General features: G+C 42.6%; 1 protein-coding gene and 1 long non-coding RNA gene across 24 annotated transcripts in view; one reads left to right on the plus strand and one right to left on the minus strand.

Moving 5' to 3' along the window:
• Positions 1-1,251, minus strand: part of LOC308056481 — a 111,932-nt gene extending 110,681 nt beyond the window's left edge. For all 3 annotated transcript variants that reach the window (XR_013924849.1, XR_013924850.1, XR_013924851.1), the window contains exon 1: positions 1,096-1,251. This is a non-coding gene — a long non-coding RNA (uncharacterized lncRNA). The remainder of the gene's footprint in view (positions 1-1,095) is intronic.
• A 176-nt stretch (positions 1,252-1,427) lies between these two features.
• Positions 1,428-19,273, plus strand: part of TCF4 (transcription factor 4) — a 239,643-nt gene continuing 221,797 nt past the window's right edge. For 9 of the 21 annotated variants that reach the window (XM_080371919.1, XM_080371940.1, XM_080371939.1 and 6 more), the window contains exons 1-3: positions 3,086-3,104; positions 3,693-3,784; positions 5,490-5,562. In XM_080371919.1, the coding sequence (XP_080228045.1) occupies positions 3,713-3,784; positions 5,490-5,562 (145 nt within the window). In that variant the 5' untranslated portion in view covers positions 3,086-3,104; positions 3,693-3,712. Of the gene's footprint in view, positions 2,098-3,085; positions 3,105-3,154; positions 3,785-4,761; positions 4,882-5,004; positions 5,141-5,489; positions 5,563-19,273 lie in introns of those variants that run through there. The other 12 variants (XM_080371944.1, XM_080371929.1, XM_080371926.1 and 9 more) reach the window with 8 other exon arrangements.

A 19,273-nucleotide genomic window follows, 5' to 3' on the forward strand; every position in this document is an offset into this window, starting at 1 on the left:
CCCTTGCCCAGGCCGGCTTCCTCACAGCTACGTGAAATGGCCATGGGAGAACACCCACGAGGGCAGGGCCACCCCCGTGCCCCAGTGGCCACCTTGGCACCAGCCTCTCCCTCAGCTTCCAGGCCACACCAAAGGCAGCCTAGTTCACATCAGCGTGGGTCCCCAAGAGGCCAGATGCTGGAGCGTGGCTGAGGGGGCACCAGTGCTGGCCCGGTGACATTTTCACAGTTAAGGGCTGTCATGTATTTTTGTATTAGAGCATATGTCTGCATCCCATGCTCTTTGGAAAGGCATGTTAAGTCATTTCTGGTTTTCTCGCACCATTTCACCATGGGGTGCAAATAATGTGTCCTTGCTCTTGCAGAAGAGTACACTCACCCAAGTGTACTGCAGCATGTGCGTGGCACGCTGTGGGAAGGAGGACACTTCCCAGCCCAAGAGAGGATTAGGGGAAAATACCGATCAGTGCAAATGAGGCCTGGGATCTGGAAAGCTGAAGTTTTATAGGAGGTGTATGTGCAGCTGCTATCCCCCACACACGCCCCAAGGACAGCAGCCTTGGCCATGCAGAGGCACGGGACCACAATGCTGCTTTCCCCACGGCAGGCACCCTCAGTGGCCATCCCCCATGCTACTTGGCGCCATCCTACCTGGTCCCACAGTGGTGTGGGTGTCTTCCTGCTCACCGGTACAAAAGGTCTCAATGTAAGGCATCTTTGCTTTTTTCTATTACTGCTTTTGGGTTTACACTTTCATCTCTAGGCCCAGCAAAGTAATGCAGGTGCAAAGCCACTCATTCATCACCGAGTGTCTCTCGCCACCCTTGAGGAAGCTGTGGAGGGAAAGACACGGGGTCCACAGCTATGCGGAGCATCACCCCACATGCTATTTCTCCTAACCTCTTCCAGGCCAGGGTGCTGTGCTCCGTCCCCACCTGCACAGCTCGCTTCCTCGGGTTCCCCCCGCGCTGGTTCCCTTTGCCCTTTCGCCATTCACTTCTGCATTTTCATTTTGTCACCGTTTGAACACCAGCACAACCGTGTGCTCTGCCCCCATGATATTAAACCCCCCCAAAAATAAGCAAAGCACACCCACCCTGCGGATCCCACCGTGCGGCTCTCAGCCCTACAAACCCCCTCTCCGGTTCCTGAAGGGGGCGGGGAGGGGGCAATACGCCCCCCCCCCCCCCCCCGTGGAACACGTGGGCGGACGCGCGGTGCGGTGCGGAGCGGTGCGGAGCGGTGCGGAGCGGTGCGGAGCGGTGCGGAACGGCGCGGCCGGGGGGCGGCGGGCCCCTCCATCTTGGTGGCCCCGCGCCGCGCCGCGCCGCGCCGTCCCGCCCGCCTCCCTCCCTCCCTCGTCATTGTCTGCGAGCGGCGGCGCGGCGGCGGCGCTTATAAGGCGGCGGGCATTGCCCGGATGTGAGCGGCTGGCGATGTGTCTTCCAGGGAAAGATGCTATTATCCGCGTCTCCGCGGGGGAGGCCGTGGTGGTGAGGAGGAGGAGGAGGAGGAGAGCGCTGTAAACTTGGAACAAGTTTGGGACGGGCGGCTCCGCGCTCGCTCTGGGGGTTTTGCCTTTTTTTTTTTTTTTTTCTTTTTTTTTTTTTTTTTTTAAGGAAGGACAGAGGGGAAAGTCCCCGAGCAGCCACGGCGCTCGCAGATTGTCAGTCACCATGTGTTTGTAAAAACAATAGAGGGAAAAGTTGTCGGACCTTCTTTTTTTTTCCTTTTTTTTTCTCTGGTTTTTTGTTGTGTTTTTTTTCTTTTCTTTTTTTTTTTTCTGGCTGGCTGGCTGGCGTCTCGGCTGTCTGGGTGGGGGAGCTGGTGGCGGGCGTTTGGTGGTCGGGAACCCCAAATCCCAACAAAGCCAGGTGTAGGGTGCCTGTAAATCTGTGGAGTACCCCGGAGCAGGACTGACACTTTCAGTACTTTTTCGTGGTTTTGGAGGGTCACACACGTGTGAGATAATAAAGCACTTTGGCAGAAGATTCCTCTCTTCTTTTTTTTTTTTTTTTTTTTTTTTTGTTATTTTTGTTCCTTCCCCCCCCCCCCCCCCCCCCCCGGAATATTGTGAACATATTTGTGGCCATTTAAGGTAAAGTTACAATTTGCTGTTAGAGTAACTTGTCTGTGTTTTTTGTTTTTTGGGTTTTTTTACATTGTCGATCCCAATGCGTTACTTAAAAAGAGGTGCAAGTGATTCGATGTGTAAATGCAAATAGGAAGTACACCGCGTGTTGTGCACACATAATTGCTCGTGTGTATAAATAAACATGCTATATACACAGTGTAATTATACGTGTGAGATACACACTAAGGTGCAAACGCTAAGCGTGATAACTTGGTGCTTTCTTTCCTACCGTAAAATGAAGTCGGAACTAGTTTTTTGTGAAGTGTGTCGGGCCTGTAATAGCAAAATGTAAAGTAAAAGTGTAACATGCTGAGGGGGGAGGGGGCCGCTGGCATCGTCCCCAGAAACTTGAGCGTAAAGCAAATCAAAGGGCCGATTTTTGCAAAGTTTGCAGCAATGCTCTCTGTAAATCGAACCCCCCACCCCCCTCGGGCTTGAAATTTAGCTGTAGGCACAGGGAGGGAGGGCGGGCGGGGGGGGTCACAAACAAACCAAAACAAAGCAGAATAAAAAAAAAAATGGACTGGATAATACAAAGGGAAAAAACATTGTTCCTGTTGGCAAAGTCTCCGCATCACGTGTATTTGCAGCCTCGTATAAACTCGCTTTGCCATGTGTATGTGCGCGAGCTGGGGAAATTTAAAGTATAAACCCCGCAAAAGTGCGGCGCGGGCGGGAGTCGGCGGCTGCCCGGGAGCTGCAGCTCTGTGATCGGCGGGTACGGAGCGGCGCAGCGGCCCCGCGCTCCCGGTGCTGCCGGCGGGGCAGGGCAGGGCAGGGCGCGGAGCTGCGGCGGGCAAGGCGGCCGCTGCGCCGGGCTCCGCTCCGCGCCCCTTCCCTTCTCTTCCCTTCCCTTGCCTTCCCTTGCCTTGCCTTGCCTCGCCTCGCCTCGCGTCCCCTCCCCTCCCCTCCCCTCCCCCCGGGCGCTCGGAGGGAGCCGATGACTCCGCACAGGCCCGAGCCGCTCCTGGGTTGTTGTTATTAACCCCCCTCCTCCCCGCAAATTAGAAATTGGGGCTAATTGTTAAAGCCTCCTCTCTGCTTCCCTCCCGGCCCTGCCACCCCCGCCCCGCGTCCCTCCGCACCGGCGCCTCCGTAGCCTGCGACTTTGCATCGCGCTTTCGCTCTCTCGCTCTTTTTTTTTTTTTTTTTCCTCCTCTCATTGCTGTTATTGCTGTTTGCCGTTTCTGCCTCTAAACGCTACTTTGCGTGGAAGAAGGAGAAGGGAAAAAGTTGGGAGCGGATGGCTGTAGTTTTCTTCTCTGGGATCCTCATTCATTCCTCGCTGAACCTCCTGTTGCATAAATGATGCTTCAGGAGCGAGGCTTTTTCTTTTTTTTTCTCCTCCGGATTTGGGTTTAGAGTGGATGTTACCGGGTTTCGATCGCCTCTTTGGAAATACAATATCGCTTTTTTGCTGTTGTTGTTTTTGCTGCCCCTCCATCTTTTTTCCCTCCCTTCTTTTCAACTACCCACCCCCACCCCCCTGAAAAATCCGATTGTATTTCCTGCAAGGCTCGGGACTGGGTTTCTGATTGCGGTTATTTCCATGTTTCTAGGTTTGTGTGATTTTGCTAAAATGCATCACCAACAGCGAATGGCTGCCTTAGGGACGGACAAAGAACTGAGTGATTTACTGGATTTCAGTGCGGTAAGAAACAGCGGTGGAAATTAACAACAGCTGTAAAAAAATATCTTCTAGCTGATCTGTTAAACTAAAAAAAAAAAAAAAACCAACCAAAACCAAAACCAAACCAAAACCCAAACCAACAAAATCAAAACAAAACTGTGATCTAAGTACATTGGGCAATTTTTAATCAGCAGCTAGAACCATGGTAAATATCTTCCTGCTTAAAAAAAAAAAATTAGTCTTTTTATTATTTCTTACTGTATGTGATGGGAGATGCAATCGCTTATTTTAATGTCTTGGATATCTAAAATAATTCATATAAAGAGAGACAGCCCTAAAACCGAACATTTCTCATCAATAGTTAATAACAATATCTAACACTTTTATTGTGCTTTACATTTTATAGCGTTGTTGGCACATGAACTAATTAATTGCTAATTAGTTGCTTATATTCTATTTTCAGTTCTTCCCTTGTTTCATTTTTTGGCACATGGAAAGTGCAAAGAAATCCATGACTGTCTCAGTTTAAAGTTTTCACTGAAATCTCATATGGCTTCTGCTGTCATTAAAACTGCTCCAATCTCCTCTGAAGCCCCCCAGCTAGATAGTGCTTTTTTTTTTTTTTTTTTTTTTTTTGAAAAAGTACTTTTTTGTCTCTTTGGGCTGTTCCTGGCCGGGCTGGTTTGGAGGCCAAACGTTAATCCGGACGTGTGCACTTGTCTAGTTTTGTCAGGCTCCCCCTCCCAGCCCCTTCCTTCCTCTCCCCATGCGCCCCCCCCCCCCCCCCAATATGTCAAGAGTATCTATCTATCGACTTATTTATTTATTTCAGAGGAGAATCAGTTTGCTGTGAGACGCATGTATGTTCCTAAAGACCAGCAACACCCCGCAAAAACCTACACCCCCCCCCAACTTCCCCCCCCTCCCCCCCCCTTCCCGTGTAAATGAGGCTGCTTCAGGCTGGTGCTGCTGCTGCTGCTCCAGACTTTGCTGTGGAGGAATGGCTTGGGGAAGTTTGGCCAGGAAACACAGCCTGAGGCAGCTTTGCAGCCCCCTCTTTGCTTGTTGCACTTTTTCCATTTGTTCCTTCGCTTTTTGCAGGCTCTGACTCAGGGAAGGTGCGTATTATCCACTAGACACGTCGAAGAAGAGAGAAACCAATTAGGGTCGAAATAAATGCTAGGGAGAGAGAGAGGGAGCAAGAGAGAGGGAGAGAGAGGGGGAGAGGGAGAGAGCCTTGCTTCAAATTGCTCTGTGTTAGAGACGAAATGAGAATTTAGGGCAGGTGGCACTTTGCATTATTATTATTTGGGTTCACATATGACAGGCAAATCCTAAAGCGGGATGGAAATGGACATTGCTACATTTATGGCCAAGGTTTCAACAAAAAAACTTTTTTCGCCTTTGTCAGCTTGAGAGTTGGAAAGGGGAGCGAGCCCCGCTTCCCAGCCTGGATAACGCTGCTGGGGACTGGGATTGCTCAAACTCTTCGGGAAGTGAATATTGTTTGGAGAGCTAATGAGCCTAATAAAAACTTGATGATGGTGGTGAGGGGCTGGTGGGGGCCATAAGAAATATTGACTTGTTTTCAGGTCTGTGGGGGATGCCGTTTTGTGGTAGACAAACTATTAATGTAGTTCACAGCAAATGTGGAAGGAACTTTTGACTAACAGTGGACTCGGGAATCTCTTGTTTTCTAGTAGTAATGCCTGTTTGTTTTTTTTAGATGTTTTCACCTCCTGTGAGCAGTGGGAAAAATGGACCAACTTCCTTGGCAAGTGGACATTTTACTGGCTCAAGTATGTAACATTTCTGTTTCATACATAGTTAAAATGTTGTTAGTTATTTATCCATACGCATTACCTTTGTTGTGGTTGTGTTAAATCTCTTCTAGGGAGCAGAATCATTCAGATTTGAGCAGAATTATTCCTAGGTGCTAGCTATTGTTGTTATTATTATTATTATTATTATTTCCACAAGTCTGGGACATTTTCACAGTATTTCCATACAGTTATGATTTTTTTTTTCTTTAAAAAAAAAGAAACCTTAACGTTTTTCCTCTGTTCAGGGTGAGCTAGCTTAATTTTTTTCTTTTGTAAGCTGAGCATTGCAGATTTTTGTTTACAATTTCAGATGCTATCTTTTGTACATCAGAAATTATTTTCACAACATGTTGTGTGAGAATTAATTTAGTGAGTAAGAATTGAAGGCTGCTTAAATTAAATAAATAAATAAGCGAGTGTCCGAGTATCAACACCATCCTCTTCCGGGAAAAGAACTCTTTAGTATTAGAGATCACTGTTTGCTGATAGAATATTTTTTTGTGAATTAAAATCTTCGGGCTAGTTTCTTGTCCTGATGGAAGATGGGGCATTTTCTTTCTAAATATCTGACTGGTTTTGAAGAGTCCCTGAAATTTAACCGGAGGATTTCTTTGTTTATTTGGCTGTAGTAGTACTATATGGGCAAGTTCTGCATTCCATAAAAACAGAAGTCCTGTTTCATGACAAAAGAAGTATCAGAGCTCTTTGCGGTAGAACATATGTGTACAATAATTGTCTGGCAACTGAAGTTTTATATAGAGGCTTTTATATGCCTGACAAATTAGAAGTAAAACGAGCAAAGATACTTACGCATTTGAAATTTCCTTACTCTTCTATTAAGTTCGTTTAAGAGGGTTCCCTGCCTTGCGGATGTGGTGTTTTGGACAGAACACAAATACATCTCCAGGTAGAGAGTTGCAGTGTTTTAAAAGTGCAGGCAATTACACATACCAACACACTGTACGTAGTATTGTTACACATGGAGTACTGTTCTAAATCAGATGGTAAATTTGGACAAGTCTTCACTGCAAACTGCCAGTGGATATCTAGATACAAACACGTCATTGCATATAGTTTCATGCCTGGTATTTGCAGTTTGTACTCAATTAAAGGAGCCTCTTCTGTGTATTCAGTATGGCCATTTTTATTAAATGCACTAGTATGTCAATTAAGTTTTTATTTCCAAGGAAGCACTTCCTAATTTGAAGGTAGTCTTTAATAAACGTTTTTAAGACACTAGATCAAATGCCACCTACAATTATTAAGCACTCGTTTTGTGCATTTTATTCAGACTTTCAAAATAATAACATGCTACTGTTATATCTTCACTAATTTGGCTATATTATGAATATAGTGACTTGGAGAATTTTAGTGTTAGGTTTGAATAACTTTGTAAACATAATTTGTCTTGTATCTCACAAGCGAATGATTTTAATCCTATTTTTGGTCATTTTCTGAATTACATTATTTTAGTAACTGATTTAACTGAATACATAATATTCACTGTTTTTGTTTTCACTGGAGAGAAGCAAAGAGTGTTTGCCAGACAAATCAATTTATCATGCTTATATACCAGTCAATGCAGCAACTAACACTTGGTCTAACAGCAATTGACTAGATAGTTATATTTAATAAATGCATTGTAAACCTCATCTATGAAGTCATTTTCATCAGAAATACCACAGGGTAGCAAATCTGAACAGTGAGTGAAATCAAGGGGTTATATTGTTTTTTATTGTCTCTAAATCTGAAAGCATGAAAGTAACTTTGACGCGTCGTTTAAACATACAGATAATTTAATGAGCTGAAGCAAGTTAGTAATATTAAGATACAGACCATTTAAAATAACACCTGAACTCTCCCACACTGTAACAACATGTAAATGCTTGCATACACCAGTCTCTGATGATGCAGGCTGAAGTACCCTGCTTGATAAAGGAACATATAGTGTATGTTGGTAGTTCGTTTGCACAAAGGCATGCAGCACAGGGTATGCTCTTCTAAGGGAAAACCACTTTGAATTTACTGTATGAATATCTGTTGTTTGGTTATCAGACAGGGAGTTTGGTAGTGAGTGATCAGTGATTTCAGAAAAGTTGTCAAAATCTAGGCACTGGTGAATTGCCCCTCACTGATACTCGGTGAGAGGGGGGATATGTGGCCTGAAGACACAGTTGCGTGAAGGAGAAGCATGGCTATTGTTTCCCTGTGCTCTTGCTGGCCAGCTAGCAGTTTGCCATAGTCTTGCTCCTTAAGAATATTTGGTGTGTGGTGGTGTAATGAGACAGGACTTGAGAAATTCAGATTTGATATGATAGCTCCCAGACAACTGCTGTAAGAGATGTTATCTTTAAACCTTCCATATAGTTATAGAAAACTCCATTAATAACATATGAACACAGTTTATTGTTCTAATTATACATATTGATAATACGGAATTTTAGTGATCTGAATGCAGCCTGTTCTTCCTCCTGGACAGATGCCTTTCTGAAGTTTGAGCTGACCTTCTTTTAATGGTCCTCTTTTAAAAATTATATTTACTGAGATGGGGAACCACAGATGTCATTCCTCTGCATTAACCCGAAACTTCTTTTATAGGGGGGAGGAAAAAGAAAAAAAAAGACCCCAAAGAAAAGTAATCCCAAGCAGTGAAGTGAAACTGACTGTACTTTAGGAAGTGTGGTAATATTTCATGCTTAAAGTCATCTTAGTAGCTTTTTACTCATCTAATATATGATGCTCTACTGTGATTTGTAATGTGTGAATGAAAATAAAGTAAAGCCATGTTTCCTTTTAATCTTTAATTTCACAAACATGGCTTCTTACCATGTTAAGAAATGGTGAGGGCTGCAAGGGAGAGAGGAATGTAACCTGAGCCACAGCCGTGACATTCCCATGGAGCATTTTTCACATGAAAGGCTTTTGTCAACCCAGTAAAGGACCAGGAGTTTTTGTTTGATGTTTGCAGGTGTTCAGCAGAGAGCACTAAAACAGTTCAGCCATGCTGGTTTAGACCTTAACAGGGAGAATTGGTGAAGACTGAAATTATTTTTAAGAAAACTCCCCTGGAGTTACCTCAAATTTATATTGTATTTGTAAAGTGATGTAATACCTGTTACTTAAATTGAGCAATACACATCCATTAGAATGAAGTGGGGTGGTGGTGGTATTTTTTTTCCTCTTTTCCTCCTTCCCCCCTTTTTTTAGGACAGTTGCCAATATAAAATTAATTTTCCCGGATCTTCTAAAATTTTCTGAATAGTGTAGCTTACCTTCTGCAGTAAAAGCATCTGTTGTAATCCGAGTGCAAGCCATTGTAAAACAAAGGGAAGATGATGGTCGCTGGTGCTCAATTTTGGGAATGGGTTTTTTCAACAATTGTGGTGCTAAAGAATTTGCTAGGTCTGTCACATTTGGCATATTTCAGTTTTCGAACTGATAATCAGAGCCCACATCTTCCTGTTTATGTTCAATTTCTGCTTCTTCTATTTTAAGTATTTAATTTTACTTAAGTTTTCAAGCATCTGTTATAGATTGCCAGCTATGTATATGTTTGAATATTGTGTTGGTGTGAGTAGCAGTAGAATAATTGAATTCTTATGATTGGCCATTCTATTGCACACACAAAAAAAGCCCCTAAAATCTTTGGTAGCACAGACGTCACTGAATAAAGTGAAGTCAGTTTAAAGGATTTAAAGGCTTGCTTTTAATTTTACCAATAGTTTGATTAGGGCTTGTCCTGCATTCGAGTTACAGTGATTACAAATTAATACATCTTTAACTAGGGAATCACAAATTCAGCTTGATTTTGAAGTCTTTTTTTTTTTTTTTTTTTTTTTTTAAAGGTTGGATGTGTTTATGAGTAAATTATAACCGAATACACTTTTCGAAGTACAGCTCATTTTTGGAGTGTGGCCTTCTGGGAAAGGTGCCTCATTCTGCTACTACTGGTTGACCGTCAGAAAAACTGAATTAAATTTTTCACCTCCAAAATGTTGTGGTGGCTGCTCAGGTTAGGCACACCTCAGGGTACATGCACAGGTCCCGTTAGTAGGAATAGTGCGTGTGTGTGCTAGGGAAGAATGCACCCTTTACCAGGGAGGATTTTGGAAGAATGGGATTTATTTTGGGGGTTATAATGCAGAATTGCCATTCATAAGGCAGGGGAGGGGGGAATAATACATGAGAAATTTTAAGCCTGTGGGTCAGAAAAGTACTTTTAATAATGAAGGGAAAGGAGTTTAGTAGGTACATAATAACTATTGCAGTAACGGAGGTGGCTGCATTTCTAGTGCTATATGTCAACATATAGGTAGTCTGCCTTTCTAGTGGTATATGTCAGAAAACAGAGAAAATTATGGTTGAATTTAGGTGTTGGCTTTGCTTGCGTGTTGCACCACATTCCTCCATGTGCCAGGCGGCATTCCAGGTCTCCAGCATGCTGGTGTGCAGGGCACAGCACCTCTGAGCCCCAGAGCCTCCGGCCCCTCACCCGGTCCAGCTCTGCCACTGCTGGCCGGTGGCTGTGCTTTGTAATACTCCTCTCTTGTTTTGCCTGTTGAAAAATACTTGAGGCTTTAGCTACATAGATACACAAAGGCAACTGCTTCCATATTTTTCATCCCTAATGTTTCGTAATTATGATTAAGAAGAAGAAGAATGCTAGTTACCTCCCATCCTTCCAGCTATGTTTACTTGTGAAGCATTCGATCCTCCTCCCCTCCAAGTCCTATTAAAGAGAGTACTGTGGGGGCAGAAAAAGACCCACGCTATGGTATTTGAATTGGCCTGAGACACCGTAGTGCATACTTGGAGGAGCTACATATTTAGTTACAAAGAAGAGAGGTTACTTCTGAGTTTGTATCTTGCTTGCAGTGGCAAACTGAGCGTATCCTGCAGAGGACATTCTGGAGACACAGCCACCTACAATCACTCACATATATTTAAATCTGGAAGCTAATGTCCTATCTTTGTAATTTAAAAAAAAAAAAGAAGAGAGAGAAAAAAAAAAGATGGGGGGGACATGAATCTTCTTGATTTCTGATGTTGGAGGAAAACTAGCCTCATTAAATGGAAGAGGCTCGAAACAAATACTCTGCAAAGAGGTTGCATTGGATCTGATCTAAGTGAATTGTATCTGAAACAGTTCAGTCATGCCTGTTGGATATTTGTAGCTTTTCTTTAAAATACTTTTTGTCATAATCATTGAGTGTCTACCTTGTCAATATATTTAATAATTCAAAACCATACACATTAGCTGTCTGAAAGACTGAAATGCTTGGGGGCCAGTTCCAGCCAAATGTCACTTGGAGGAGACCTTTGTGCTTGCCATTGCCAAATTTAGCAGTAACAGAAATAATGTTTCTGATTATTCAGTGGATAGGAGGTATCTGTGAACAAAGTGTATCTGTTAAACCAATGAACTTAAGTCTGACTTGGAATTAAGTAGGAGTGCAAAGCTTGTCTAAAGTGTTCAGTAAGGGATGCTGGAAAAAAAAAGTATTTGGGACCATGTGAGGTACAATTTGGCTTCTACCCATTAGATTTGTACTCATGCCACTCCCAAATTCATATGATTTTTGTCATAGGCAAATGCAGCTTCCATTGACTGAATTCCCAAGAAACATTAAATAGGCACAAATAATTGTCAGCCTGTGTATCTTGTGAATACCAGGTCACGCAAATTTTAATCTTTCACCACTTACACTTATTTTTTGGCTCCTGCAGGAAGAATATGTGATTTAATTTATTATTTCTCATACACACCCACCCCACCCCCCGGCTTCATGATTTAAACCATTACTGAATTCCGGAACTGCTTTGATTTTTTACTTACCTAGTAAGTAAAAGGATTCGAGCACACACTTTGGGATCCCAGGAACGTTGCGAATAAACTGCTTGACATTTTTTGACAAGGTCAGCAAATATCTTGACCGTACTGTTGTAATGAGGAAATCACTTAAATAACAGATGAACAACTACGTCACATAAACATATATAATAGAACTGTGTAATGAAAGTTTATGCTGTTAATTGCTTGAATCTCTCTTAAATGCACAGAATCATGGAGCACTAAAAGCTGTCATATAAACAGTTTTGTTTTGAGACTGAAATTATTCCCCCCCCCTTTTTTTTCCTTCTTCTGCTATGATAAACAAAGTCATTTTGTAAGCTTTACAGATAAAACATTTACTTCTAATGGTAAACTACATCTTGTATCTGGAAATTTGTGTCTTTGCAAGGCCCAAGAAAAGAGTAGAACCTTGGTGGCCCCAGGCCTGTGGTTTTCAGTGTTTGATATCATGATGTTATTTATATCAGTTGCCATAAGCCAAGATAACAGATCTGCAATTGTTTAATAAGGAACAGGGTATGTGTTTGTAATGGTTTAAAGATCTTTTACCAAAATTTTCTGAGACAAACAGTGCCAGGGTGGTTGACATAATCAAATCAGAACTAAAAAGGGATAGGAATTAAATTTCAAGAAGTGGAAATTATTATTTTTTTGTTTTGCTCCTGAATCAGAGGCAGCCTATTGTTTTGAAGCTTATGAAATGCAACCCATGTGAATGTCAGGTGCCTATATCTCCTAGGGCTTCTCAGAGCTGGCAGAGGAGAGATTGCCCCAAGGTGTTTCAGGTCAGCACTGTGACTCATTTTCTGGCAATGCCTATTCTCTGCCAAAGGACTTAGCCATTTGCTGAAGCATAGCTTGCTGTGTTCTGGCTGTTAAAGGCTAGGTGAGACAGATTCCCCCCAGCCAGATCACACTGTCATTGCTCAGACAAATTTCTAGTACAAGTAAGCTCACCATGTGGTCATCAGAGAGAAGAGCCGGCATAGCCTGGGAATGTTTTACATGTCCTGCTGAAGATGTAGGCATATAAAATTTATACACATGTAATAGTATGTACCATCTGCCAGTGTCAGTAGATAGTCCATAGAGTTCCTCTTGCACCTCAGAAGACAGGAGGAATAACAATAGTTAAAACTAGTCCCTTGAATAATTTAATTTGGTGTTATTTATTCTGTCCTATTAACCGCTAAGTAGAAGTCACTACTAGATTTCCTCGTCTGCCTTCACGCAGCTGATGCTGCCTGTCACTCTGAGGCGATGAGGTGTTGAGGGGCCTCCACTTTTTTTTGTCGTCTGGGAGGTATCGTGCGCCTCATGGGATCTAGTCCAAATGCCGAAATCTGCCTCTTACCATTTGTGCCGTTCAAAGGTCTTCAAACCTGTGACTTTGGGGTTTGTGCTTGGGCACAAATCTGTGGTCTTGTAACACTAGCCTGCAAAATTTGCTTCCTTAACCTGTTTGCAGTGAAAGCTTTCTGCCTGGTGCTTTTTGGCAAAGCGGAGAGGTGGAGATGACCAAATTCTTATATAATTTTTCTAATGTTTTCAAAGGCTGTTGGGTAATTTCTTTTCTTAACAAAGTTACAGAAATAGGAAAAGTATTGAGGAAGGTTGGCATATTTACTCTTTCTACCAAGGTAAACACTAGTGCAGTCGATCTGCATACCAAACAACCAGGTGCATTTAACAATGGGTTTATCTTGGTGGATTTCAGAGCAGTAAGAAAGTACTTCGCATGAAGGTACAGTAACAGCATTGTTCGTGTAAGAGCTGTTGTGACAGTCACCATTTAACGATGTCTTTCAAGACTACTATTGGTAGTAATGACAATACATAGCTGCAATCTATTGTTGTCTGTGCTGGGTATTGATCTATTTTGGAAACAACGCTTCACATACGATGCTGTATTTGCGGAGTCCTCTTGTGGAATTTGTCTAATCCTCAAAGACTTGATTTGTTGAATATAATGATTTTCTCTTCACCTGGTGAAAAGGCTTCCGAGATAAAGATGATATATCTGGCACTTGGTGGTGCCTTCTGCTCCACTGTCTCAGCAGGGTACTGGGGAGAGGTGCCCGGGCACTGCACTTGCATGTTCCATAGCTGCTCAGTCCTTGCTGAAAACTATCTCGTGTTTTCAGCTGGCTTCAGTGGGGCTGGCGTCTGGGATTCATTTCCTTTGCTCAGGAAATCCGCGTTGGCGTGTCAGTCTGTACTGCAGAAGTGGACACTGATGGCCCTGGCATGGGTGCCAGTGTTGGGTGCAGGAGGCAGGGACAGAGAAGCTGAGGCTCCTGTGCTCTCTGGCTGCTGGAAGAGGCAAAGGTGCTCTTTCTTTGGGCTCTGTGAGCAATGGCAGGCTGTCATCCCTTGCCTGTGAGCTGGCATGCCGTGGCAGCCATCCCAGCAGCTCCGTCCCTTCCTGCCCTTTGACATGCTTCCTATTGCCAGTGCCACCCTTGGCCCACTGCGTTGTCATGGGGGGTGTGGGTGTATGGCACCCTGCTTCATTGTGGGTGTGTATGGCGAGCTGCAGAAGGTGTCTCAGGCCTGATGCAGGAGGGATTCTTCCTTGGTTGGCGCTTCATTTACGTGAGTGCAGAACTAGAGAGGCTTCAAACGGGAGATTTTACCTTTGGATTCTTACCATTTAAGCAGATGCCTTCAGCCGCTTGAGCTGTTTCTGTGGGTTCCAGCAAAGTTTATTTAAAAAAAAAACACCACAGAACAAAACAAAACTAAACCCCTATTGCATATTATATTCACTATGTGATCAGTACCTCCGCCAGGATAATATTAGGGGTTGAAAAATTTAAAAAAATGAAAATCACAGAGTTAATTCTTAGGCATGTCTGTACTCCCTAAGAAAAGAGGAATTCGGTTCTTTTTGCTCTGTAGCATATAAAAATTAGACTGTCCCCTGGTGCTGTTTTTCTTGAATAAAAGCCTGTCTTGTTTCTGAAGGTTTGGGATTATCAGGTTCACACGGTACGATGCACTTTTTCCTCTGACTGTACATTTAAATACGATCAACCTATTTGATAAATAACTTGTACAAAGGTTTTGTTATATTAAAAACAGCTAAGTATGACTCCTGATCGAATATCAAGACTGTAATTGAATCTCAGGGGTTCTGGTACTGTTCATAAAGCGTTTGAGTTGTTTTGTGCCTCGTGACGTCAGCCAAAAGCTTGATTGAATTATGTCCTTGTATTGGAGCACCTGCCAGTGCCACTAGACTTAAGGGTCTGTCAGCATTTCCATTACAAACCTTTCTGATAAGTTTGTGACTTGGCTGTAAGCATTCAAACTGGGGTGAAGGCTGGCATGTAGACTTCCAGCTTGGAAGCAAGTTGTTTCAGAAATACAACAAACCCAAATAAATTCCCCCAACTAATACGGTGTGCAGTGCTCCTTTCCTGTGACTCTTCTCTTGCGTAATTCTTATGAAGATCTGATGCTGTTCCTTTGGCGCAGTTCCTATTTGAAATTAGTGTGAGATCTGACAAGAGGAGAGGCTGAAATAGCAGTGTCCGGTGAAACTACACAAAAGAGTTTCTTCAGTATTTTAGAAACAAAGCCATGCAGGGATGAGGCTGTGGCATCACCTTTCTGTCATTCCAGTACCACAAGGCTGTTTGGGTGGACTGTCATATGGTAACATGATGCAGGAGTGCCTGTGAGCATGGTGCATCTTTGCTGGCAGTTTTGCAGAGTATAGCATAGGTTTCTATATTTTCCTTATCTTTGAGGGGATTCTCATTAAAGGGAGAAGTGACAGCAGTGAAGTTTGTGTGTACAGTTATAATAAAGAAATAGCTATTAAATTATTTTTAGCTCCTTATAGATCTGTGTACTTAATTACAGGGACTACACATAGCAGCTGATCCTGAAATGCAGAGTAAGTATTTAGTGCCATGCTGCTCAAGGTGCGTTGCATCAGGAATAAATGCTCCTTATCCTTCAGCAACTGTGTCCATTAGGCCTTGTAACTGTTCAGATGCTGCAGATATTTTGAGAGAAGGCCAGGGATGAGACTACTGCATTTGTGATAAGGCAGATTCACCGTCAGACCTCCTGAAAGGAATGAAAGTGGCCTAATAGCTTGATTAAGTTTTGCAGCTGTGAGACCATCATAGTGAGTCCTGGGTTCACCCCAAAGCTCACCCTGCTGTGTCTGCAGGAGGATCCACCTCTTTGCCCCCACCGCTTCTCCAGGATTAACTGTTTCGCTTGGGCTGTGCACAGGGGAGATGATTTGGGCTCTCAAGACTTAACAATACTGCAAAGCCTCCTTCACACGGCATTTCATATAGCATAAATCACATCTCCCTGAAATGTAGATAAACATTCTGGCGTAGCCTTTCTGAAATCTGCTCCTTTGCAATGAATATTGTGTAGTCAGCCTGAGGGTGGGAATGTCCTCTCCACGAGAAGTGGTACCAAATTCTGTGTTGTGACTGCACCCAACTCTGAAGCGTTATTTTATTTTTCAGAGCTAGGATACTTCTTTCTGTAGTGTCTGAATGTGTGTGGTGGAGGCTTGTAGGAGAAATGGAAGCAAAGATTTGGAAAATACTTTTTCCTGATCTCATAAATATAAATAAATTATGCGTTCTGTGGTTCCTGATGTGACTGTAACCTGCCAGGCACGCTTTCGTTTTGCTCCTATACCACTGATGCAGCTTTTCTAGTCGGACCTTACGGATTGATCTTCCCGTGCTGTGACTAACTGGTGTCAGCTACTAGTTGCTGTCTGTTGCCAGAGCAGTTGGTTAGGGCTTGCCTTAAACTCATATTGTTCAGAACCACTTGTGTTCTTTGTGCTAATCTGGACTCTCCTAAGCCAACTTTATTTAACAGTATTTTGTCCGTTACAGTCCTTCGGGAAAAAATTGTGTGTTAAGTCCTGATTAGACACTAGATAATGCTTTATTCTGCAGGATCAGAGCTGTTAGCAAATGCATTGCTTAACTTTTGTTTTCTGTGTCTAATCACTTTGTTGATTTTATGCTCTTTGGAAAGATTTACTTACTTAGGAAATACTGTGTCTTGTTGTATAAACAGAGGAAAATTCATGTTCCTAAAATTGGATATTTTGTAAACACCACAAATCAGAGCATTTAATTTATGAACTAGCTTATTAACTAATGGACATTATCTTTTTCCTTTCTCCTAATTTTCTCATTTATATTCCATATTTTTTTCTTTTATCTCTGTCTTTTAAAACTGAAGCGGTTAATTGGCACTAGTGGCAACGTAGGGGTGAGAGTGCTTCAGGTTTGTGCTCATGTCAAGATTTGATTAAGCGGCTTGGTCAGTGTGAAATACTGATGCTTCACATCTCCCTGCCTGTGACTGAAGCGTACAACAGACACTGAGAATGTGTTGATATCCAATTAGGAAGTTAACATGGCAAAATTACCAATTATCAGAAAGTAAACATACAACTCAGGACAGCTTTTGTCAGTACGCAGGCTCTCTGTCATGTGCTTTGTTTGGGAGATGCCCTTTCCACGGGAGTTCCTGGTTCCCTGGCTGTGGCATAAATCCTTAACAGTAAAATTATTGGCAGTAAATTGTCATTTTCTTTCTAACCACAAACCCAGTTTAGCTGAAGCACAAGAACATTGTCAAATGATTAAAAAAAAACCCAAACCCAAAAAACTAACAACCCCCAAAAAACCCCCCAAAACAAACGCCCATGTATAATGATCCATGTTTTATTTCTTTTTGAACCTCTGTTGGGAATTCAGTCCAGTCTAGGTCATTTCAGTAGTACTGTATCATCAGTACCTTACCTTTCCATGGGTCTCAGCTTTGTCCAGATGTTTGTCATCTCATTTTCTCTGTTTCTTCCCCTTTACTGACTTGTTTTTATTCTTTTCTTGGACTTGTGAACACAAGCTCTGTAGGACAGGAAAAACACTGCAGTTCATTAAACCTTCATTATCTGAGCACTGTGGGGCAAGATTTAGTCTTTTTGCAGTACAAATCCAGGGTAGAGAGCTCTGCCATTGCACTGTGAGTGTGATGTGGGGCAGTGGTGAGACCCCATCCAAAAATCATGGTTCTCCTGTGTCCAGGAAAAAAAAAATCACTGGACTGCATGGCCATCCACATCTGCCTAGTACAGTAACAAGCCTCTGATTTACAATTGTCCCCTTTAATTCCAACGTTTCCTTGCTTAGGGTGCAGAAGATGTTATCTGTTTAAAATTTAGAAGTGAAGGAATAGGAATGGAGGAAACACCTGAAACCTCTCTAAGCCCAAATTTAACAGATTAGGTGATAATTATTTGCATTTTCATGCTTCTGGAGTCCTACTGCCTGTAAATGCCCAAGTGTTGTATGTGGCCATTGAACCCATAGTATCTGACTGCAAGGACATGATGACACTTATATACCGAAAGTATGATATCTTAAACTTTAAAATATATATACCTAGCTGTTTTCTAATGTATTCTGAAGTGTAAAAAAAAATAATAAAAAGCCTCTGGCTCTGCTATTGGGCAAAATTGTAATGTGTTTGTAAACAGGGCAATGCCTAATGCCCGGCCTAATGGAGAGTTGTTATTTTCTTAATCCAAAATAGAAAGAGCTTAAATAGAAAGTGCAGGATTATAGAAGAAGCAGCTTTATTCTTTTTAATATAAAGTTGTTTCCTCTTATTCAGCTCAGTCCTGTCTCCACTGCTGGAAAAAATGAAGCTCTGGTGGGCTCTGCAGGGGTGGGACGGAGCCCCTTGCACTGAGCAGCCCTTTGCAGTGCGCTTGCAAGGGGTCACGAGCACTGTGTACTCTCTGGAATTGCTTTTCTTTTTTGTTAATATTTGTAGAATCATATTCTTTTGCTTAAGCCTCTTGCCTGTCCATTACTATCTAAAAGACCTAGTTCAACAGAAAATCAAGAGCAAAAATTAAAATGGATAATCTGTAGAGCACTGTCAAATTTGTGTTGTATTCATCAGGAGCCAGTTTGTGAAATAACAATGCTGAATAAAAACAGAAGTTAATTTAAAAAATAACAGAACACTAACAAATGTATTTGAGGAATAACACTCTTCCTGGTCTCATTTGCAGTGATGGTAGAATACCCAAATGTGAGTGGAGGGACTGTTGTGAGAGGGAAGGATGGGGCTGCTTGCTTTCTCGTGCGTTCACAGGTGACACCCATCTTGCCTACTGTGACTTTCTTCAAAGACTGGCATCTTAATCGGATGTAATCATCTGGGTGCCTCCAGTCTTGATGGAGAGAGATAGGTGTCTGTAAAGAGATGAGGAGGCTTATCCCTTTTTAAGATAAGGGTTTAAGATGGCTCTTTCGAGGTACCCATCCCTTCATACCGATTGTAAAGACAGCTCAGTGACTAGATGCCTGGTTTTTAGTTGGCTAAAGTTAAATGAGATGAATCCCATCTTAAAGGTCCCCTGGGTCTACTTGAATTTTTTTTTTTTTTGTAATTTTTACTTTTTTAGACCACAAAATCCTTCATTCTTACGTCTCTGAAGAATCAAGAGCCCACATCATATAGACTGGAAAACTGTCCTCTCGCTGCAGCATTTTATGTTATTATTTATGTATTTATTACATTTATTAAAGACTGCCACTGTGTTTGGTGTTGTGCTTTTTAGAGGGTTAATTGGTTCCAGTTGAAGAGTTAATTGAATTCAGTTGGCTCCCAAGGAGGAGATGTGAAATGGAGTCTCTTCTAGGGTGACACTTCCCGGGAGAGGGAAACATCTCCTCTCCCCTCCCTGCGAGGTACAATTCTCCTTTGTACCTTAAGAGAGGAAATTTTCTCTGTGTTGCCATTTCATCTCATTCTTAA

This window comes from Falco punctatus (genome assembly GCF_963210335.1).
Source record: "Falco punctatus genome assembly, chromosome: Z".
Classification (NCBI taxonomy): domain Eukaryota; kingdom Metazoa; phylum Chordata; class Aves; order Falconiformes; family Falconidae; genus Falco; species Falco punctatus.